Below are 24429 nucleotides of genomic sequence, written 5' to 3' on the forward strand. Positions count from 1 at the left end.
GGTGACCTGTCCAGGGTGAACCCCAAATCTAGGCTCCAGCCCCCTGTGACCTTTAATCCAGATAAGTGGAAGAAAATAGATGGCTGGATGGGAAACACACCAGAGGAAGTTACCAGAAACGAGAGGAGTTAAATTTCAAAATAAGAAAGGAAGTCATGAGACAACATAGACACAAGTCAAAGACCACCATTATATAAAATATATGCATGGATATGACAGATAGATAGATAAAGAGATACTCATTCGTCACAACATTCTGCAAGTATGCCAGTGATCTCTGCCTTATACCTTGAATAGTGTAGACTACCATGCTGAATGACAATTGAAATAGACACAGCATGGATTGATTAATAAGGGGTCCAAAGAGTAATTAAAAACAAGAGCACTAGTCAGAAGTGACTCTTGCTGGAACACCACAGAAAAAACTGATATGTCCTAAAAACATGTTTTATCAGGATCCTTTAATAGTAAGTATCCTATATCTAAATCTATCTATTTTTACAATATTTGGTGATAAACTACAATAAAAACAACAACAAAGCTAGGTTTCCATGATATGAGGAGAGTGTCAATTCTAGTTTTAGAGGCAGGCTTGGACAGGATTTTGACAGCATGTTGTCATTTAAGTGATAATTTCTGAAGCAACCCTGAGAATCAAGACCTCCACAGACAAAATACTCCTGGCAAATGTTTAAAACAAAGTCACCACAAACCACAAATGGTGTGCAGGAAGATTTGCATCGGTATTTCATTGCTGCAGCTTGTTTTACCCTCTGATCTGTTCAATGGCGGTAACAGAAACAAGGGGGGAGGGTCTGCTTCCTTGATAAATGCTCAGATACCTCAGGTTCACACAAATGTAGGTCAGACTATTTTCACATTGCAATAGGAATCATGAAGTATCAATTTAAATCAAAATCGGTTACAATGACTTTATGGGATAAAGTAAATTAACAAAATAAATCTATATGTGAGCTAGAACGTCTATGTTATTGACAGACATCGCCCTCTAGTGGTAGTGTCCTTCTCCTAATCAATCGACCGCTTTCTCTTTTTGAGCTCGATTACCCCTGTGATCGATTGTGTTGGTCTTCTGAATGAAATCTACAATGGCTACTGCAGAGTCAATACAACCTGTCCAGGATGTTGTTCCCATAACTAGAGGCTTTCCAACCGAAGGATATGATAAGAAATGTATTTTCTGCAGGATTGTTAACAAGGAAATGGATACGGAACTTCTCCAATGTGTAAGAGCATAATTAATCAACAATACTGTGTGCTGATTAGCGGTAGCCGCTAGCTTGAGAAGCAACGTCCAGCTAGCTCTGTCACAAACACTGTCATGGTGGAACTACTGTTTAATTTCGCTGAGACATGAAAGTTAAATACAGAAATGCGGTTATAACGCCTGGAAAATATCATATAAGCAAATTATATTCTCTTTAATAAAAAAAATGAAGACGGCAAAAAAAACCCTACTTCCTGGAAATATTTAAAAGTGTTCGTTTATTGAGAGGAACGGGATTGTAATTTGCGACTATGAAATATGTTTGTATTTCAAGCTTTAGAGTGGATTGGTGGAAGTCTCAATCTGGTGCTAAAAAATAGATTGTTTATTAATTTCCTTTTTTATGTTGAGAATGTTTTTTCTATGTAGACATGAATGTGATAGTATTTATAAAAAAATTATTAGCCAACATTGAAATTAAATTAAATAAGTGAATTTATATCTTGAAAATATATATACTCAGTAACAGAGAATTTCTTAACACGCTATGGAAATTGATCAGTGGATATGTTTGTAAATGAAAAACTGATTTATTGCTGTTTGCATTAGTTTGTATGTGCTTATTCATGATAAGCTAACGATTTAAAATAAGTAAGTTAGTGAATAAATATTAATTCAGGAATAAGGGAGAAGGGGATGGATTAAATAAATCCATACTTCCTCCTTTTCTTTTAAAGATATATAAATTTAGAATTTGATAAATGACCATGCATGATGTTATGTCATTTTGTTCAGTTATTTTTCAGTATGGGGGAGTGGGGTGTTCATTTTTTTTTTGCCCTTTCCACGAGTTCTCAATCGTAAAGGGTTGCTGGGATCATTACCGTACAGAAGGGCTGTTTAATAGGGTCCAACAAAGTATATATCATGCAGATAAAAAGAACATTTTAAGCCGTTAAAACCTTATAATCTTCAGCCGAATTGTTGATTATCTTGCTGATTTTCCTGTCCAGGATGAGGAGATCTCATGTTTCAGAGACATCAAACCTGGAGCTCCCCACCATTACCTTGTCGTCCCAACCAAACATGTCGGCAACTGTAAATCACTGAGCAAAGAACACGTGCCTTTGGGTAAAGTAAAAACTTCTTGTCTTATTACTGATCACTGGATTGGTTTTCATTCTGCTGCATGTTACTGTTGAAGTGTAATGAACTGGTATGGTCGCTGCTAAGTCATAAGAATAATGAGGTGATACCTTTTGCTAAGAAGAAGTCGTATTCACATGATGTTTTGCATCATATGTAAGCGGTATTACGTTTTTATCCTACCCAGTGGAACGTATGGTCGAAACGGGGAAGGAGATCCTGCAGAAAAATAATGTGACAGATCTCCATGATGTCAGGTGGGCAACATACCGAGCTGAATTTCGATTTAAACTTCAAGTGCTAGGATTTAGGGACCACAGGGGTATTAGTTTACATGAGACAGATTTTTTTTTTTTTTTTTTTTACTTGATGACATTAATCTCTGGTCACAGATCAGTTTAGTTTTCTTTTTACAAACTCACTATTCCTATGTGAATTGTTATTTGCCCTTAAATAAATGGTCAGTTGTCAAGTCAGGATAACAGGCACTGTGATGCCATGTAGTGATAAGCGTTTTGTGTTGGTGCACATCATCAGTGTCTAACAACTCTACACGAAAACTATGAACTGGGTGCACAGACAGCAGCATACACATTTGTACTCTTAATCTATTCCAGTGTCAGTTCTAACCTCTTGTCTAATCTTTATCCAACTAATTATTTAGCTTTGCTGACATTTCTGCTTGAGAACAAAGGCTTTTCCATTGTCTGCAGGTTTGGTTTCCATTGGCCCCCATTCTGTTCTGTCTCACACCTTCACCTCCATGTCCTGGCACCTGCTAGTCAGATGGGCTTCATGTCCCGCTTGTTCTACAGACTCAACTCCTATTGGTTTGTCACAGTAAGCTGCCCCTCTATAATTTGCACTGTGTTCTGAAATGATCTTACATGTGAGAGATGAGTAGGGGTCGTTTTAGGGGGAGAACAAAATGCATCTTTTCTTTAGCCTTCATAGCTGATATCCATCCATTTTCCTCTGCTTATGCTGTTGAGGGTCACGGGGGGGGGGTGGAGCCTATCCCAGCTGCCTTCAGGCAAGAGGCGGGGTTCACCCTGGACAGGTCACCAGTCCATCTCAGGGCCAACACATAGAGACAGACAACCATTCACACTCACAGTCACACCTATAGTCAGTTTAGAGTATCAATCAGCCTCGTCCCCTCTTGATGTCTTTGGACTGTGGGAGGAAGCTGGAGTACCAGAGAGAACCCACACAGGAACAGGGAGAACATGCAGACTCCACACAGAAAGATCCTGTGACCCAGCCAGGGCTCGAACCCGGAACCTTCTTGCTGTGCCATAGCTGATATCATAGCTGATATCATAGTTACAGACATTTGTGTAGTATGTGATGAGTGAATAACATCTTAGTCTGATTCATAGTTAAGTTGGTATTTGCACGTCTCCCAACCAGAAGTGTGTTCAGTTTCTCTTAACTTTAAATCATTCTGTCACATATTTAAGACGCATCACTGTCCGCCTCCCAAGATATCAGGGGAAAATCGTTTTGAGGCTGATACTGAGCTGAAAAACTAATCCGTACTTGTACATAGTTGTGCACTGAACCTACTCCGCCATCACGTTTAAGTGTGTCCATCAACAGTCCTGTCTTCTGATTTCCATTCCTGTTTTACAGGCAGATCAGCTGATTGAGCTGCTCAACTCTAAAGGAGAGACCAACTAAGTACGTGCCTTGGATCCATGTATGATGTTTCCTTACAGGGGTGCGACTGAAACATCAGCGGTATCAGTGGCTCTTTACTGATAGCATGTTTGATGGAAGCTGCAGCTAATCATAGTACTTTAAACTGGTGATACATTGTAATGGCACCTCTTTTTAAACATTTTTTTGATTAAAAATTTGTCTAAATTCATTGCCAAGTGAAACCATAAATGAAGCCAAGCTGTGTTTCTAAATTCTTAACTGGGTTTGGGCTCCAGTGTCATTATTAGTTTCTCACCAACACAGATGTCACGCCACATTGTTTAAGTAGCCAATAGCGAAAGACTGTTCCTGCACGGACGGGAGCGCGTGTGCTCTCCTTTTTACACACACAGACACATGATCACTAAAATAGAGCCATTTATGTTTTACACAGGTAATGAATTTAATCTCTGCCCCCTTAATCACCAAAGAAAACGACTGGTTGTCAGCACTTTCTCGTGTTATTCAATAGTAATGTGAGCGGCGTAGAACGTCTGAGTGAACTTGTAGTATTTATTTCATCAATGCAGCACCTATACATTTTTTAACTTTGGTGCTTTGCAGATGTGATCTTATGCATGGAAGGACCTTTAATTAAAGAATGTACGTTTGATATGAAAAGACGCCTGTGTGGATGTCTCAGCTACAGTTTGTTGGTAAGGGCCTCTGCAAGGCTGCCTCCTAGTGGGAACAACTGACAATGACCTCAACTACAACTAGGTATTTAATGTATACTTGTGTGATTTTTTTAATTATTATTTAATAATTAATAATAATTTAATAATTATTGCTTGTATTATATATCAATGGAATGTAAATCATACTCTATGTACTGTATAAATGTATCAACTGTCATGTTTATTTAGAATAAATGACATAATGCCACTTGTTAGTATAATTGACTCATTTATGATGACTTGCAAATGATGAGTGCAGAGTCGCTGTGATCTTGGTTTAATAAATAATAAAATAACACATGTTTATTTATTATCCAACCAGAAATGTACATAATAGTGTTCATGCTTCACTAATCACTTGATAGCGCTACTGTTTAAATGGGGCACAAGTTTGCATGGCGGTAATGACTCAGGTATCAATAGATACGGTCATGTCAGGGATAGTAACAGCCTTTTTTACTGCATTTCTTCATTATCAACTGAATTTTAAACTGTATTACTTTAAGAACAAAGCACACTTGTAACAAATACATGTCCAGAAGAAGAACCTGAGCTGGGCCGGATCAAGTTCATCCTATAGCACCATAATGTCAGTCACAGACAGCCTCATGTTCTCCCTGGCACTCGCTTCAAAGTCTTCTCAACTTTCACCACATTAAAATGGTATTGTGAACATGGAGAAAACCATGTTCTAATCCCTATTAGATTAGCAGCATGGCTGATGAGATCATTAGATTAAAAACTGATCATCCTTCAAATAACCCAATCACCCCAGTAAACACTGCTACAAATGGTATTATATGTTAGAATATTGTCAGTTCTATTCCCTATGAGAATGATTTTTTTTTTCATTCAGTTTGATATCTGAAGGTTCTGTGTGGTACCAGATGATCTTGCCTATTTGGGGATGTATGTTTTTTAAGAACAGCCATATCAGCATGATAATCTCTATATTGCAGTCAAAGGGTCTCGTAACAACTTCTACCAGTGTTTCATCATATCAAGCTCCAGCATGTATCTGCGCTATATCCTTCATTAAGTACCCTGGGTAAACTGCACTTGTCCACTTCAGTTTCCCCAAGTGTCAGTTTGACCATGCTCCATACATACATACTCCAGGTTTGGTCACTGCAGTAGAGTGATCACAACACCATCATCCTTCCCCTGCCACAGCATCTCCCCCTCAAAGTCCACCAGCTTCTGCTTGCGGGCTCGCAGAAGAATCCCCACCAGTTTGTTGGAGATTGTCACATAATGATCAAACAGTTTCCCAAATTCTACAGTGGTCGATCTCCCTTCCTTGTCTCCTTTCCCAATGTCCCTTATGACATCACATAGCTCTTGCACCTCCCTGCTAATGTGTGAGTGAGCATCCTTCCCCCTCTGCTCTGTCATAGAACCTTGAAGGGGCCTTCCGTAGTTGTCCTGCCCCCTTTGAGGGACTGCTGCACTGGGCCTTGTGTCGTGACTGAAAGGGTTGTGCTTCTGGTATTCCTGGTGCTCATCCGACCACTTCTGCCAGTTATCCTTCAAGCCTTTTACGGAGACAATGCACACTGCTGTGTCATCATTAATCTCAGCAGCAGCAGGGGGGTTATTGTTACTGGCAATGAAGCTGCTGCTCTGGCTGTTGGTTCCCATCACTGGCTCTGCTGAGGAAAAAATAACAAAGCTATATGTGCCTTCTGTGGCAGAATTTACTGCTTTAGCTGCTAGAAATTAGTTTCTACACACACACACACACACACACACACACACACACACACACACACACAGAAACCATGACCTTTAGTTCAACAACAAATCCAATTGAAACAATATCCAGATTTGTCATTTTAGAATTATTAAGACATAGGGTAAAGGGAATTATTATTGTGCAAACTTAAACTAAAGGGATGTTCATTTTTAAAGTAAACCTAACCTTTCAAAGATCAGTTCCGTTATCACACATGATCGAACTTACATCCGAACCTCTGATGGTCACTTGCAATAAAGTTTCATTCCATCCAAGGCGCCAAAGTATATTCTGCTGCGAAAGACAACACGCAGCATCGCTGACAGAAGCAAGAGTACAGATGCCTTTCCTTGCCGGGAAACCTCTTTGATGGACAGCTGTCCCCGCCAGTAGCCTGTCGGATACGACCAACACAGCCAATTATGGGCCAGAGAGGGCGGGGCCATGTCAGGGGCCTGTGAGCTAAGCTGATTAAAACCAGAGCAGAAAGAGTTTAACGAAGATTTTAGACAGCGAGTGGGCCGCAGGACTTTAATGACTGTGTAACTGTACTTCGTTACACATGGTACCACTTGTCTAATTCACCAATGGAGGCTGCCATGCAAAGATGTTTCAAAGGGGTTCAGTGTCTTGGTCAAGGACACATCGACAAAGTCCCCATGGGAAGTGAATTGGCGACCCTTCGGTTAGTGTTCATGCTGTCCTACCCATAGACGTCTGTATGCCCAAGCAATTTTATACATTCTATTATCCAAACAGCAACACTCATAGAAGTGTATATACACTGGGTAATGATAATACCTATCCGCACGTGTGAAGTAAAATAAGGACAGCAAACTGCTCAAAATAGCTGATGTTAAAGAATGAACTTCATGTTAAAACGACAGATCGCTTTGCAAAACTGGAAAAAGCACCTTATTAAACTGTCTGAAGGGCGCATGCTAGTCCTCCTCCTCCTCCTCCTACTACTACCACTAATACTAATACTGCTACCAATAATAACAACAGCGTTCCTCAAGCGGTACCTAGGACTGAGAGCTGTTCCCACCCGGACGCGTTTAGAGTCAGTAACAAACATGGCTATCATCGCTGGACGACCATGCCTTCAGTATTTACTACACCTTGCCCATGGCAGTCTGGACTTCAGGTTGCCGGTAACCTTTAATAAACTGGTCTCAATTCTAATTCCGTCCTTCTGAGAATGTTAGTGTAAATCTGTTAACAAACACACAGAACTGCAGGCTAACATCTAGAGTAGAAGCTAACTCTGCATGCTAATTCACGTACACTCCTGGAATGAATTGTAGGTTTTAGTAACTCGTCAGATTATCTACATGTTTTACTATGATAATAACACATGACTACATTTATATATCGAAAAAGCTTTTTTAAATGATGTAATAGCGATTCTTAATATGAGAACATTATGAACTAACCTGTATAGGTAGACCGTCATAGCTGCACATCCCACTTGCTAACACGCTTATTACTTACGAAAAATGACGGTTTCTTATTTATTTTGCTTAATTATTACTTCTAATCTAGATCATTTATATCAGAGTTGGCCATACTTTTTCCCTTGATGGAGCAAAACTCGAACTGTTGCTTTGCTAAAATACCTTTTGACTGTGAACCACTGTCTCTTCTGCCTCTTCATTTCTTTTTATGTCACTTGCACCAAACTGACGTCCTTCAGAGACTGGAGCTTGAAGACAGCGACTTTTCTTTTTTGAATGTTAACTGTATGTAGTGCATGTGACCCCTTATGTGTGTGCGCTCTGTGTTCAATATTCTAGGAGATCAAGGCTCTGCTGGCTATCAGAGGAAAACCCTTCAATCCTGGAGATAACTTCAAAGAAAAGGTTTCGAAGCATAAAGTTAAGCTCAACTGATGTATCAGCTGATAATGGCCGACTGAACGCAATATTCTAGTATTGGTGTATATGTTTGCCATCGTCAAACGTTTTGGATGATTTGGTTAATGTGCAATTATTATTCATTTAATTTGATCTATGAAATATCTTACCTTCACGACATGTCTTCGTCATACATTTTATGTTAAATACAATTGAATGATCAATGCAAAAATAATTTGGGTTGATATATAAATTTGAACATTTCAGAAAAAAAATCTTAACATTAACACTGTCATCAGCTCCAAAAATCAGGTATTGATCAGGCGCTAGTTTTTACATTATCTGAAGTTACACTGCTTTCCATCACTTTGGATGATTACAGTTTCCGGTAATTGTGAAATTATTTAGCCCCCATTACATATCATTGTCTCAAGTGTTTGACAGCCACATTTGAGTGATCATAACGGCCAAAAAAAAGATTATGGTTTGTTCAGAATGTCCTTGTTCCCTCAGCTAAGCTATAGCTGTAATAGATTTTTTGGTGCTTTACAACACTATTTTATATATATATATATATATATATATATATATATATATATATATATATATATATATTTTTTTTTTTTTAAGACTTAAAATACGGTGCATTGAGTAGCCTTTCCTAACTGTGACAGTCCTGTCGATGCCATTTGTCTCACAGTCTCGTCCCTTCTTCCCTGCCCTCTGTAGTCTCCTTTCTGGTGTCTGAATGACGTGTCTGAGGAGGACATCTGCCGCATCATGGAGAGATCTGTATGTGCTAAGTAAGTGCTTTATCTTCATAGAAAAGAGCGATGGCGTTGTTTCAGATGGTGCTTTCACAATGTAATAAATGTCAACATACTTAAAGTCCAGAAATCAACCATGTACTTTATTATTGTTCCAGGTCAGCCTTTGAACTTTGGGGCTATGGAAAAACACACAGTGAGCTCAAAACATCCCTATTACGCTACCCATCAGAGAACATGGTTAGTGACCGAATGCTTCTGAGAGGCTTTTATGCCAAATAAAATCTCCCTTTTAACACAAACATACAGATGTCTCCGTGTCTCCCCTGCAGGCTCCATTCATGCACAAAGACTCAACATACAAAATCAATGTATACACCTTCAACAAAACCCTGAAAATTGCAGAGAGAATCAAAAGAATTGATGTGAGTATATCAAAGAATGAAAAAGTGCATCTCGCATAGTTTTTGCCCGTGTGTTTGTTCACACTGTCATGCTTTTTCCTTTCACTAGGCTCTGGAGTATCTCCCATTTGAGGGTGTGGTGAACCTTAATAGCCCCCAGCACGTCTTCAGTTTAATAGAAGATTATGGCACCAATCCCAACAACATCCCGGAGCATCCAGACAACATCTATTTTGGTCGATGGGTGAGAAACTTTTGACTGCAAATGACAGCATACAGTTTGTCCAAGTGGAACTGTAATAAAACTACCCACAAGTCAGTTTAAGTTGGGATAAAACTGAAAGCAAAGTGTTGATTGATTCTGCATTTTTCATGTTTCCTGTAGAAGTGAGTAGCAAGGGAGGGACTTGACACTATAGACAATAGCAACAGCACTGAGTGATTGAATGCTAAAGAACTCACCATACTAGAACAGAGCGGGAGGCCTGAAAGAAGCCAGTTGACAGTAAGGAACTTTGTGGTTTGCTTGCCAGGTGTGGCACCTCTGGGTTGAGTCAGCTAAAATGACAGCTAACATTAGCCGCACTATTAACTAACCAGCTAACTTTCTAACAGCAGCTGCAAGAAAAAAAAACAACAACAACAAGAAACAAAGATGATCAAGAAACTCTGTCAACCATCTAAGTAGTGAACTCCCTGTCTTCAAGTTGACCTCTGACAGGCTGTTTTCTTTAGTCCAGGCTCAGCAATGTATACTGGGACGCTGCCGAGCCAGAACAGCCAGCAGCAGTTAGCCAACTCAGTGGCAACAAGAGGGTCTAAAGCTGGCAGGCAGGTATCTCTGTAAATTAAGGCAAATTTTCCAGAGACCATTCGGGGGAAAATATTTCCCCCAAAACATATGATCCACTTGAATGTAATAGTAGTCATGTTTTGGCACAATAGTCAGTGAGGCCTCAACCCCAAAAAATATTCCAGTCCGAGAGCACTTTGACCTGAAATCTTGTCTCAGTGCTGTTAACACTTCAGGATGATTGACAGATGGGTAGTGTGATATGATTGATTGATATTGGTTGGTACATATTGACATTGGCACCCTTCATATTTTTGTTGTACAAGGAGAAAATACTATTAGTGGGCTGCATGGTGGTGCAGTGGTTAGCACTGTCGCCTCACAGCAAGAAGGTTCTGGGTTCGAGTCCCGGCTCCAGCACGGGGTCTTTCTATGTGGAGTCTGCATGTTCTCCCTGTTCCTGCATGGGTTCTCTCTGGGCACTCCGGCTTCTTCCCATCATCCAAAGACATGCAATTGGGACAAAGGATTTGAAATGAGAGTTAAAAGTGCATTTTCTATTTCAGTTTGAGTTTCAGGAATATTTCCCCGGCAACAGTCAACCTTTATAGGTATGAGTTATACGGCATGCACAGAACAGTCCAGTACTTCATCCACATCTCTGTTGCCTGTCAGCACAGATAGCAGACGGACAGCGTGAACTGATCCGCTCCCACAGTGTGAAGAACAGACACTTCATAGGAAACACCAGTATGGAGGCAGGCCTCTCATTCATTATGGCCAACCATGCCAAGGTTGAAGAGCACGACCTGGTCTTTGACCCGTTTGTTGGCACAGGTGAGTCTGTTTATTTCTTGAACATACACAGAGACAGACATGCACCTTGGGAAATGTCTTAAAATGACAACGGATGATCTCACTGATTTTGGCTTCTGACGATCAGATAGATAATAGTATAATATAATAATATTAATAATAGTAATAATATAACAGATTAAAAAATTGTGAGCATATTGTATGCTATTGTCTGTTTGTGTGTTTCAGGGAGCCTGTTGGTTGCATGTTCTCATTTTGGAGCTTATGTCTGTGGATCAGATATTGATTACAACACTATTCATGGAAAAGGTAAGTTGTATTATCAATTGTGGCTTCATTAGTTACCTTTTAATTCAGGATTGGGTTAATCTCTGCCATGCCACTCTATGTGTAACGTCATATAAATGTGTGGGCATGTTACAAAACCTTAATTTTTCTGTTGCTTCACTGTGAAAAGAAATGTAAAAACTGAGCTGGAATCCTCAGCATTAGCAAGTTTATAACACAACACCTCTATGGTGGAAAGAGTACTGCCAAACTTGCGTATAGACATACATTGTTTCTACCATTCCATCAAACCCTTCTGTGCTTTAATCTAACAATGATGAGGTCTGACTGACAGGAAGGTCAAGCCGGAAAAACCAGAAGTGGCGAGGACCGGATGAGAATATTCGAGCCAACCTGCGACAGTATGGAACAGAGTCCCTGTACGTGGATGTGATGGTGTCTGATGCGTCTAAGCCCGTGTGGAGGGAGGCTGCTCTGTTTGATGCAATTATTACTGATCGTAAGTTCAGTCTTAGTTAGATCACCGTTTCCACTCCATGCACATGTGCTATAAACCTAGGATTGCTTCCTATTGTTCACTAAACCTTGATGCAGATTTCATGCGTTCTACAGGGTTAACACTGCAATGCTGGAACGACTTGGCTGCAGGATGATTCCAGCTTCATCGGTGCTCCGCTCATAAACCTTGTACTTTTTTGTTTGTGCTTCCTCTATGTTTTGCCGTTGCTGCTGACAGCTCCGTATGGTATCCGTGAATCCACGAGGAGAACTGGTTCCCACAAAGACGGCAAACCCCCTGATGGCATGTAAGTTCACCTAATACTCTGATGACACTTGTACTTTAGGCGTCTCATAAACAAGGATATTGCACTACAAAAATCTCTTTGAAGAAACTTTTCCAAATGCAATGCAAAATGTTCAAAAGTAAATCACCATGTTGTCTCTGTCCAGTTATGCAGAGTCTCACGTCCCCGTCTCCCAGTCCTACCACCTGAGCGACATCTTCAACGATCTGTTGAACTTCTCTGCTCACCACTTGGTCCTGGGTGGGAGGCTGGTCTACTGGCTACCTGTTTACAGGCCAGAGTGAGTAACCAGACTTTTGCTCTAAACTATTTTAAACTGCTTAGTTCCAGGGAAGTTGAAGGCTCTCACAGTAATGTTCCAGATTAGCAAGATAAAAAAGACTGCAAGAATTTGATTCTGATGTGAGTACAGGCAAAGCTATTCAGACATATTAAAGAGCCCTGGGCCTGAGATTATCTATGACCAGGTACTGAAAACTGGACTGACCACCTCTGAAGCCTCTAAGGAGGGCGAATGTAACCCCATGTCAGGCCAAATATTACTAGTACTCATATGAGTACATTCCACTTCAGAGACAGTTCCTTTCATTAGTGATTCACAGAAGTAAACAGGTTGCATAAGAACTTGGCAACTCTGCAAGATTTATCGCATCACATTACATTTCCTGGGCAGCTTAGTCACATCCTTAGGTTGCCGCTGCCGAACAGTAAAGTTAGAATATGAAGGGACAACAGCCTGAGTTTCCTCACCTTTTTAAGCCACCATTGTTGTGCTGTGTCTTACGTTTAACAGCGTAGCCTCAATCTGGATATTCTTGTCGTCACATTTAAAACTAATTCAAATTTGATTGCATGGTAATGTGGTACCTCCTAAATAAAACATGGCAATTATATCACATTTAATATCATGTAGGTCAATTTTCTTGTTCAGAATTTTAAAATGTGGCTGACCGTTTTCCTGGACTTCATTCAATGATTTAGAAATCAAGACTCAGTGAAACAGGGCGTAGTTGACAGTGATAAACAGAAAAGCAACACATACGGGTTAAGTAATGATGCTGAAATCAAGTCATAGATTTGGAGATGCGTGACTGGCCTGTTGTTCACGGAGGATGTTTGAGCGCTCAGGTCCCTGTTTCAGGACACTGGTTTACAGCACTATTGATATGCTCCATGGCAGTGTGTTCCTGTATGTCCGATTTGCATTCCTGCATATTTGTTTTGGAACACTTTCATTTCCCCAAAATTGGTTGAGTGATATAGCAGTAATTCACGTCACTAGGAACCCAGAGGGACAGAGAATGTAACCCATCAACAGGGGGCACTCTTGTGCCAAAAAACAGAGCAAATCAAGAATGTCTAATCCAATCACTGCCTGAATGCCTACAATGTCTTTTGACTTTGTAGAATAAAGACGACAGTGACTGCGACTTGCTACATGCCTCATGCAGCTCTTTCAGTTTGCATACAGCACAAAGAACTTTGCACTGGTCTTTCCCCTCATGACTTCCTTTCCTGTGTCTGTAAAGCATTGCCCTACACGTGAATGACTGTTACACACCTGTATGTTGGAGTCATTCACACAGAATGACTGCAACATACAGGTGTGTTGAAGCTGGGCCACAATCAGCCTACACCTGACAAAGGTAAACTCCCTTGATATGCTGGCTCTAGAGGACCGAGCTTCTGAAACTAAGTTTGACAGTGTTGAACTCTGTGTGAATAGCAGAAGCACAGGTGTTACAAGCCAAAACAGTCCGAGGCAGCAACCCAGAGCAAGGCAGAAACTCCTGCTGGTCACTGATCACAAGACCGCTAAGGAGATGAGATAATTTCGCATTCTTTGCGTGTGTGAGAGAGTCGCACGTGTACAAAGAGATATTGCAGACCTTTGGACATTGTTTATGTTCCTGTTTGTGTGAGCGCTCATCGGCACACGTGTGAATGTGTGTGGCCAGTATGACCACATACATACACGTGTGTCATCATGTTCACACATTTGTCTTTGCTACTCATCCACCAGCGCTCGACTCTGTAGTTGTCAGAGCGCCATGCCAAAATAAACGTCTGAGGGCATGCAAGTCAGATATGTGAACTATCTGTCTCCGCGGTTTGCAGACTGACCCGTGTGTGTTTTTGTATGTGTCTGTGTGTGTAAGGCCAAATGTAGCCTGTCTCCTGGGCCTAATCTGAAGCTGGATGGGGGGAGATATCGGGTTCCTGTCACCCCCATATGTGTGTATCAGTGGCCACAGCTGTGATAGAAACACAAGGGATTGTATGCATCTGCCTGCCTCATGAGAATTGTGTGTGTGTGTCATCACAGTCATAAAGTGACCTGATTACAACCTAAACAAGTGAAACCCCCCAAAAAGAGGTTGTATTTTCAGATGAAAGATGATACTTGGGTCATTGATAGAATGTTAGTGAGAAATTTTCAATTTTTTGAATTGAACCGTCTGACACACCATCATTCATCATTTTACGTGCACTGAGTGTAGATCTATCATTTTCTTCCGCTTATTCTATTAAGGGTTGGGGTTGGGGGGTGGGGGGGCTGGAGTCTATCCCAGCACCTTTCGGGCGGGAGGCAGGATTCACCCTGGACAGCTTTCCAGCCCATCGCAGGGCCAACACATAGAGACAGACAACCATTCACTGAGTGGAGATATAACACAGAAAGTTAATGAACAATTTTAATATAATCTGAAATCCCAGTGTAGCACAGTTGATTGCGCCACACAATGGGATTTCTAATACAATATTTGTAAATTTGAAGGGGCTCTCATGGTGAAAAATGGAAAAATGACTATTATACTAATAATTGTGACTAAAAAAAAAACCTGGAAACAGCTGCATTTTTCATGAAACTCCTCAATGCGATGACCAAAACTTCCTCCTGTGGGGTCAAATCTGGCTACGAGTTGGGAGTGTTGCTACTGTGATGATGAGGCTTGTCTTGTTCTGGTGGAACCTGGTCCTGCTGCTAATAACAGAGCCTTGAGTTGAACTGTGGGGTCACAGTCAGTCCCTGCTCTGGTGACACCACACTGATGCAATGTGATGGTGAAAACACGATGAGAATGTGTGAACACAGATATTTATGGTAGTGTGTCCCTCCCAGGTACTGCGAGGAGATGATTCCGCTTCATCCATGTCTGCAGCTCATCAGCAACTGTGAGCAGACTTTGTCCAGCCACACGTCACGACGCCTGATCACTATGGAGAAAATCAAGGAGCCAGAGGTGTGTTATTCATTCTTATTCAGCTTCGTAATTTTCTGTTTTCTTTTGCTCTGTTGATTTTCAAGTCCAGTTTTATTTAGTTTATTATCATTATTTTTATTTAGTCCAAAATGAGGGGGCTTTACAATCTGCACAGGGCAAATTACTCTCTGTCTGTAAACCCTCCGTTACTTCGTAAAAAAATACTTGGTGGAAGAAAACTTGTCAACAAGGGGAAGAATTGTCTGAAAGCTCAAGGAGAAGCTCTGTGGACCGATCCCTCTCTTAGGACAGATGCGTAATGGATCAACAAAATCACAATCTATGCAACATGGGATGACCACAATTTCTGAAGATCATCAAATTGATAATATGTGGTGGAGCCTGATGTGGCCCCTGAGCCCTACGACCTCCTCGCCACTCAGGAGACGTGTGTCGTGCAATCCGTGAAAGTAATGGACCTTTTCACCATTCTGACATTTTATAGAGAACGTTGACAAAATACTAAAATAATCACCAGATGAATCGGTGATTACAAACTTGAATTAGATTGCTGGTATGCATGACTGATGTTGTGTGCTTCATTAACCAACATGAGGCATCTCTGCATGCAATGCTCGTTGAAAACATTGACTAAGTAAGTTGTTGCGTATGATTCAAGCGGAGAAAAACAAGTTATTCTTTGGGATTTCAAACTAATTGTTTCCTTCTGTGCCTGTAAAGTTTACCATGTAATCAAATTTTATTTGTGTTGATTTAGAATCAGGCCTCTCTAAATATAATCTTGAATGTGATGTATTGTGGTTTCATAGTTATAAGTGACACAAACAAACCTACACAGTATGTGTGTGTGTTTGCCTCTGTGTTTGTGTGTGGTAGAATGTTTTCGTACATGCCAGCATGAACAGCAGCAGATACGTGACTTAGTTTATGTAAAACGAGAGCATGTGTGCCTGCCTGTTATTCTCAGTTTTTTTTTTTTATGTGCAGTTCGTAGACGTGTTTTGTGTATGTAACCACATAAGCATGTGCCATGTTCATGTATGTAGTGTGTGTCACGCCAATGGAAGCGGCGCTGTCTCTGGGTAAATCCTCACCATCTGGCTGTGATCTTCTATACCAGACCCCTTTAAATGGTTTCATCACACATCATACGGAAAACAATCCATCTCTGGATCAGACATCTACTCTCCTTCAAAACCCCAAATTGCTGCCATAAATGGCCCTTTATGAAATACACACACACACACACACACACACACACACACACACACACAAATGTTTGATCTTATCTGACTTGTACCCATCTCAGGTCGCAGAGTTTCTCCTCTCGAAGCAGCGCCTCAATCCGCCAGTGTCATCATTGGTTAACACCTTTGAAAAATGTGCGCTCGTCCACATTGTCTCAGTGTTTGGATGATTCATGGGTCAGCCAAATTACTGTAAATGTTTCCTGTTAAATTGATGCAGAACCTTTAATTTATGGGTTGTTACGTAATGTGATCAATGGCTTAAATTGATTATATGTCTAATCAGTAATAATATACCGTAATATTATAATGATTATTTGCCTGCTTTAACAGTAAGAGTAAATATCCTTCCATTTGGCAGAGGTTGAGTGGCTGTCCTTACTGTTTTCAATCCTTTTACAGCTTCATCTCTTTATTCTCACAAATTGTCAGGTCATGGTGAAGTCGTCAGTCTTAGCCAGAGTAGTCATGGAAATCATTTCCTGGTTGCTTGGGAGCCTCAGTGAGGACACTAAAGGTGTTGCTGACATACATCAGGCCCAGTACTGGAATTATCCCTAAAGTCATCTCACTGCATTATTCCCTTTCCCCATCTCTCCTCCTACCTCCTACCATGCCTTGGTTGATGAGTAACTGTGGTTGCAATTTTATCTATCTATCTATCTATCTATCTATCTATCTATCTATCTATCTATCTATCTATCTATCTATCTATCTATCTATCTATCTATCTATCTATCTATCTATCTATCTATCTATCTATCTATCTATCTATCTATCTATCTATCTATCTATCTATCTATCTATCACCAGTCAAAATGGATGCACCCTCTCATTTAATGGATTTTCTTTATTTTTGTAACTATTTACATTGTAGATTCCCACTGAAGGCATCAAAACTATGAATGAACACATATAGAATGATGTAGTTCTAAATAAGTGTGAAATAACTCAAACTCAAAGCATGTTTTATATTTTAGATTCTTCAAAATCGCCACCCTTTGCTTTGATTACTGCTTCGCTCACTCTTGGCGTTCTCTCAATGAGCTTCATGAGGTCATCACCTGAAATGGTTTTCCAACAGTTTTGAAGGAGTTCCTGAGATGCTGAGCACTTGTTGGCCCTTTTGCCTTCACTCTGTGGTCCATCTCATCCCAAACCATCTGGATGGGTTTAGGTCAGGTGACTGTGGAGGCCAGGTCATGTGACGCAGCCCTCCATCACTCTCCTTCTTGGTCCAATAGCCCTGACACAGCCTGGAGGTGTGTTTGAGGTCGTTGTCCAGTTGAAAAATAAATGATGGTCCAACTAAACATTAACTGGATGGGATGGCGTGTTGCTGCAGGAGGCTGTGGTAGCCATGCTGGTTCAGTGGGCCTTCAGTTTTGAATAAACCCCCAACAGTGTCACCAGCAAAGCACCCCCACACCATCACACCTCCTCCTCCATGCTTCACGGTGGGAACCATGCATGTAGAGACCATCCGTGAACCTTTTCTGCATTGCACAAAGACACGGATGGTGGAACCAAAGATCTCAAATTTGGACTCATCAAACCAAAGTACAGATTTCCACTGGTCGAATGTCCATTTCTTGTGTTTCTTGGCCCAAACTGATCTCTTCAGCTTGTTGCTTCTACTTAGTAGTGGTTTCTTAGCAGCTATTCGACCATGAAGGCCTGATTGGCTCAGTCTCCTCCGAACAGTTGATGTAGAGATGTGTCTGTTACCAGAACTCTGTGTGACTTTTATCTGGGCTCTAATCTGAGGCGCTGTTAACTTGCGATTTCTGAGGCTGGTGACTTGGATGAACTTATTCTCAGCAGCAGAGGGGACTCTTGGTCTTCCTTTCCTGGGACGGTCCTCATGTGAGCCAGTTTTGATGGTTTTTGTGACTGCACTTGGACACACATTCAAAGTTTTTTACAAATTTCTGTCACTTCCGCACAACACAACTGATGGTCCCAACCTTATTAAGGAGGCAAGAAATTTCACAAATGAACCCTGACAAGGCAAACCTGAGAAGTGAAAACCATTTCAGGTGACTACATCATGAAGGACATTCAGAGAAGGCCAAGGGTTTGCAGCGCTGTCAACAAAGCAAAGGGTGGCTACTTGGAGGAATCTAAAATATACTTAGTTATTTAACAATATTTTCGCTACGTAATTCCATTTATCTTATATGGAAAAAAAAAGATATCTACAATGTATAGAGTAGTAAAAATTAAAAAAAACGGAATGAGGTGTGTCTTAACTTTTGACTGGTAGTGTGTGCGCATATCTATATCTATACACACACACACACACACACATATATATATATATATATATATATATATATATATATATATATATATATAAAAATGTAATTGAATTAATCCCAATAAAATAATCTTGATAAATCACTTGATTTAGGGAGAAGAAAATACTACGTATTCATTACATATAGGAGGGAGATAAAACAAAGAAGTTGTATTGGAATAAAGACATGCGTGAGAATCGGTTACAGGGTTCTTCTTTTTTTACGTAACATGTTAGTTTCAATGATTTCTTAATGAGATAAATGTTAGGTCACAGCTGTCCAGCTGTTACGCAGCCAAGCAGAAATCGTTTGCGTCTTCTGTAAACATATCTGGTACAATACCCTTGAAACTTGTGTCTCCTCAGGAGTTGGACAGTCTGGTTCATCTATCAGACCCTCGCTTCAGCCCCTACCAGGGACACAACGCCTTCAGAGAGAAGTATTTCAGTGGAGTCAACAAGAGGTCTGGCAAGGAGGACAACAAAGCTGTCAACGGAGAGTGAAGAAACCCAGTGAAATAATAATGAGAAAACATGTGGCTGAACATAAGAAATCAGGACGGACTCCAAAACAACTGACTTGCTTGTTTGTTATAGATCTTTTTTTATACATATGAATATATCTTATGAAATCTTTTTTTTTTTTTTTAAACCTGACACAATTTTAAGTGTTGATTTTTTTTTTTTTTTTTTATTGTTGCTGCTGTTGTTCGGCAAATAAATGTATTGGATTAAGTGTCCTTTCCAGAGTGCTGAATATGAAATCTCTCGGTAGTCCAGTAATTGACTGTCTGTGTGTTCAATGTAACGCTTATTTATATTTATAGAAGAGCTTTTTTTTATGTGCACATGCCTGATAAGATACTCACAGCTTGGAATAATTACATTCGTGTGATATGTGTTTTTTGGTTGATTATTATTAATTACGTCTACTCTTTGTAAAATCCAGAATCCGTGAATATGTCCATATGTTTGATTTCAAAATTTCAAACACTGGACAACAGATGTGTCATACTTAACTTTGTTGTCATTATGTGTGTGTGTGTTCTTGTATTTGCATCATATTGGGGACCAGAGTGAGTTTTTTACTAACCAAGTGAAGACAATTTAAAAAAAAAGAGGACATTTTGGCCAGTACTCACATCTTTAAAGGGCTTCTATAAGGTCAAGACTTGGTTTAAGGGGCTAGAGAATGCATTATGTTACTGAACGTTCAAAGACGTGTGTGTGTGTGTTTGTGCACGTCTGCACATGTACGCGTGCGTGCGACGTGGTATCAGCTCTCCCTCTCTGAAATGTATACGATTTGTTATAATCCAGGTGGAGATGCTCCAACCAATCTTTTGTTGAAAGAAAGTTAAAAGGGACTTGCCATTTTTTTGGGAGGTGCCCTTATTGTCTGTCCTCCTCACACCTTGACATGAAGTTAGCTGCCCTTCTCTCCTCTGCTGCACCACAGAGCTGAGATCCACAGAGACCTGCAGACTGCCAGTTAGCCAACAGAGTTAATGGTATTGATAGAAAGTGCTAGCATACCTCAATAAAGTCAAAAGTAATGGAATACACATATAAAATTGACTTTGCCTGCATTATTTCCACTCGGCTTGTGTGTAACATTGGTTGAGGAATAATGATGTACACTTAGTGACTTAAGAATCTTGAAACGTAGCTGGAACTTTCCCGACTGGGTGCAGTGATTTGACACAGGGTCTCAAAATTTAGAACGTAGTGCAGGTTGACAACTAGAGGAGGGACCGCTGCTACTAATCACGGCCAGCTTCATCAGAAAATGCAGAAATCATATGCCTAGTATCTTTTTTTCAAAGGATGGACGTTTTTAATGTAATGGTTTAATTAAACGGTCTATTTAAGAAGAGATAGGAGAACTGAGTCAACGACTGGATGATCTGGATCTTCTCCATTTCTTCATCTCCCTCGACTCGTCTATAATGTTTAGTAGACAGATTACACTGGTTGGATGATCAGATGTTCTTTCGTTTTTAAAGGGTGTTGTGTCGATGATGGAGGAGATAGGTTTATCAGCAGCAGAATCATGAGATTTAGGAAACAATTGCCGACGGTGCGTTGGTCTAAAGAATTGAATGAATCAACTTTCCCATCAAGATATTTGAATTGAGTATTCGGTACAACTACATAACTTTATACTCTCATGAGACAGGTGGACTTTCTTCTGTTTCTGTTTTTCTAAAAACATTCCACCATTTTACATTGTGTCTTACTGCACCCGTTAGAGATTTGCCAAAGCGGGCATCCAAGGTGGGTGTATAACCACCCTTGGCTTGCGTTTGACTGCAGCTGATGATTTTTATATTTCCTATAGTTTGTCGTTCACCTACTGTAACTTGTTGACATGTCTAATTATGTAATTGAATGTCCTTTTGATATTAAACTCTGGTGATATACAGCATGTTGTTTCAGGATTATCTTTAATAAACCATCTTGTCAGAGCTTGGCTGTGCAGCTTTTAGTTTTACGTTTTTCGCCATTTTTGTCAACCAATGCCTCACCACAACGGGTGTGTGTTTGACCAACTTTGACACATTCGTCACAAACAAAACAACAGAATCTCACTTCTCCAACTTCTCTTATGTTCTACGAATAATTTTCATGGTGTCGTTCTGTTTTTAATCACATGATCTACGTAACTCTCACGTGGGTGTGTAGTTTATTTTTTGGTGAATACATTTCTCTCTGGAATTCATTTTGCCTCCATGGAAATAGATTTCAAAGTAAGCAGAAACTTCTCAGTATGTTGAGACTACTTTGTTTTTATTCTAATTCAGTTCCCATTTTGAAATATAATGGTGTTTTTTTTAACCTCATTAGTCATTGCAAAAGCTAGTAAATCTGCAGTGAAGCAATGAACAAAGCATGTTTAGCTTGACATGTTGCATAATACAGTATAATCAAAATACTGGAAGCACCAAATAAACACTTACTTCAAAAGGCCCCAACAGAAGTTAGCAATGCTAAAATGAGAATTACATTCATTTTTTTCTATTTTAATTTAACCATTCAAAACAATTCCATTAATCTTCTTCAAACTTGCATTTGTAAATTTCACTGTTTGGGCCAGAAACCTTCCATTGAATTTAATCCCTATTTTGCAATTGTTACAGCTCACATCAGTGTACTGGTGAACAGTAACAAAGGACCTTTTCAATCACAAATTTTGAGTTTATGGTCTAAATGTTTCATAGCTATTTTTTGCTGCAAGTGTACAAAGTTAATTGATAAGTAGAAGGTTGTGTGTATGTACAATTCTGGTATATCGGACCTCTTGATGACCTTCTATGATACGGTGGTGACATCAGCCATCTTTTATGGGGTGGCGTGTTGGGGCAGCAGCATAGCAGCTGCAGACAAGAGGAGACTGGACAAACTGATTAAGAAGGCTAGCTCTGTTCTGGGATGCACCCTGGACCCGGTGGACGTGGTGGGAGAGAGGAGAATGATGGCCAAGCTGTCATCTCTGTTGAGCACTGACTCCCACCCCATTCACAACACCCTGACAGCACTGGAGAGCTCCTTCAGTGACAGGCTCCTTCACCCACAGTGTGTGAAGGAGAGGTTCTGCAGGTCCTTCCTACCTGCAGCTGTCAGACTATACAACCAGCACTGCTCCCAGTAACCACCCCTACCAGACCCTGGACAATCTTTTGTGTGCAATATTTAAAACTTTGCTGTGCAAAAATTAACACTGTACTGTGCAATAGCCTAAACTTGTGCTGCTAGTATTTATTGTAGTAGATTGTAGTTTATTATGGTGTATTATAGTTTTTTCTTACTGTAGTTTATTGAAGTTTCTTCTATTTATTTCGTCATATGCAGGCATTATATATATATATATATATATATATATATATATATATATATATATATATATATATATATATATATATATATATATGGGCTGCACGGTGGTGCAGTGGTTAGCACTGTGGCCTCACAGCAAGAAGGTGCCGGGGTTTGAGTCCCGGCACAGGATCTTTCTGTGTGGAGTCTCCATGTTCTCCTGTTCCTGTGTGGGTTCTCTCTGGTACTCCAGCTTCCTCCCACCGTCCAAAGACATGCAATTTGAGGACTAGGCTGATTGGAATCTCTAAATTGACCGTAGGTGTGAGTGTGAGTGTGAATGGTTGTTCGTCTCTGTATGTTGGCCCTGTGATGGACTGGCGACCTCTCCAGGGTGAACCCCGCCTCTCGCCCGTTGATGCTGGGATAGGCCCCAGCCCCTCCACGACCCTTACTAGTAAGGAATAAGCGGAAGACGACGATGGATGGATGGATATGGATATGGATATGGATATGGATATATATATATATATATATATATATATATATATATATATATATATATATATATATATATATATATATATATATATATATATATACCTTATAGTGTATTCTCTGCAGTGGTCATAATTTAGAACCCTAATCGTTACATAGTCCCGTTTGTTAATGTGGGCGGCACGGTTTCTGTGTGGGTTCTCTCTGGTACTCCAGCTTCCTCCCACAGTCCAAAGACATCAAGAGGGGACGAGGCTGATTGATACTCTAAATTGACCGTAGGTATGAATGTGAGTGTGAATGGTTGTCTCTCTGTATGTGTGGCAACCTGTCCAGGGTGAATGCAACATACACAGAAGTTACAAGATATTTTTATGTAATCACAGGCTAGCAATAATTTATTTTACTCTTTGTCTTTTTATGTATTTTTTGTTGAACATTGGTGTTTATTGTGCACACAGTGGGCAGACAGTATAAATGCATGCATTTTTTTTGTCAGGTGGAAGTGTGTTTGGTTGTTCACTTTCTTTGGTCACCAAGTTTGTTTTTTTATTGGTCATTCAAGGCTATAATCGCTCTGTTTTCAAGACCTGCATCTGATAGTTTGTGAACTGTGGTACTGCGGAGGCAGTGGTTTGTGTATCTTTGTTCCCGCTTGCCTCCATATTCCTTGCAGTATTGATGAGAAGCGATTAACGTCCATTGGCTCTCAGTGTATCTCTAATGATGTGGGTTTGAGGCAACAGATTGCTCTCATTTCCCCTGCGCCGTAGTGTAGTTGAAAATCAAACCATACTTTGTTTATGAGCCCCTCTGAAGTGCTGGGATCCAGTACTGTTAAAAGGATCCTTTGACATTAACATATGATGAAGTTTTATGTCTGGTTCAAGCTTTCTCAGCATTTTCAAAACGCCATTGAAAACATTATTTGAACTTTTTACTCCCCATGTCTTTGAGGAGGCACCAGGAAAGACCTGGTCATGTATCGATTGAGGCCAACACCAAGACCAATGTGCCTGCTCAGCCCCTTTAGTTATTTGCCTTTATCGTTTCTGACAGTGGCAAAGAGTTAGAAATCTCTCAAAATTTAATTGAAATGCTGTTTTGAGGTGGCTGGAAAGT

At 40.2% G+C, this 24429-nt stretch overlaps 3 protein-coding genes across 7 annotated transcripts; 2 read left to right on the forward strand and 1 right to left on the reverse strand.

The window, feature by feature from the left end:
* Positions 1-1059: 1059 nt before the first annotated feature.
* On the forward strand, positions 1060-4971 carry hint3 (histidine triad nucleotide binding protein 3). Its single transcript, XM_086219023.1, has 5 exons — positions 1060-1247; positions 2242-2359; positions 2562-2631; positions 3088-3214; positions 4010-4971. The coding sequence occupies exons 1-5, from the start codon at positions 1098-1100 to the stop codon at positions 4055-4057; spliced, it is 513 nt and encodes a 170-aa protein (XP_086075149.1). The 5' UTR covers positions 1060-1097; the 3' UTR covers positions 4058-4971.
* On the reverse strand, positions 4888-8198 carry LOC147253741 (actin-binding Rho-activating protein). Of its 5 annotated transcripts, none has more exons than XM_086219022.1 (3): positions 8110-8188; positions 6677-6957; positions 4888-6404 (listed from the first exon to the last, which is right to left on the reverse strand). In XM_086219022.1, the coding sequence occupies exon 3, from the start codon at positions 6394-6396 to the stop codon at positions 5881-5883; it is 516 nt and encodes a 171-aa protein (XP_086075148.1). In that variant the 5' UTR covers positions 6397-6404; positions 6677-6957; positions 8110-8188; the 3' UTR covers positions 4888-5880. The 5 variants fall into 5 exon arrangements, with proteins under 5 accessions (XP_086075148.1, XP_086075147.1, XP_086075146.1 ...); XM_086219020.1 differs by having other exon boundaries at positions 4889-6407; positions 6719-6884; positions 8110-8198; XM_086219018.1 differs by having other exon boundaries at positions 4889-6407; positions 6719-6957; positions 8110-8181.
* Positions 7441-21450, forward strand: trmt11 (tRNA methyltransferase 11). Its single transcript, XM_086219017.1, has 13 exons — positions 7441-7644; positions 8287-8352; positions 9076-9149; positions 9272-9353; positions 9446-9538; positions 9627-9761; positions 10991-11147; positions 11355-11435; positions 11749-11913; positions 12151-12220; positions 12366-12500; positions 15345-15465; positions 19360-21450. Exons 1-13 carry the CDS (start codon positions 7567-7569, stop codon positions 19495-19497), a joined length of 1395 nt encoding a protein of 464 aa, XP_086075143.1. The 5' UTR covers positions 7441-7566; the 3' UTR covers positions 19498-21450.
* The last annotated feature ends 2979 nt before the right edge of the window (positions 21451-24429 follow it).

This window comes from Aulostomus chinensis, chromosome 11, assembly GCF_037954235.1.
Source record: "Aulostomus chinensis isolate RoL2024-O1b breed Wild chromosome 11, RoL_Achi_v1.0, whole genome shotgun sequence".
NCBI classification, from domain to species: domain Eukaryota; kingdom Metazoa; phylum Chordata; class Actinopteri; order Syngnathiformes; family Aulostomidae; genus Aulostomus; species Aulostomus chinensis.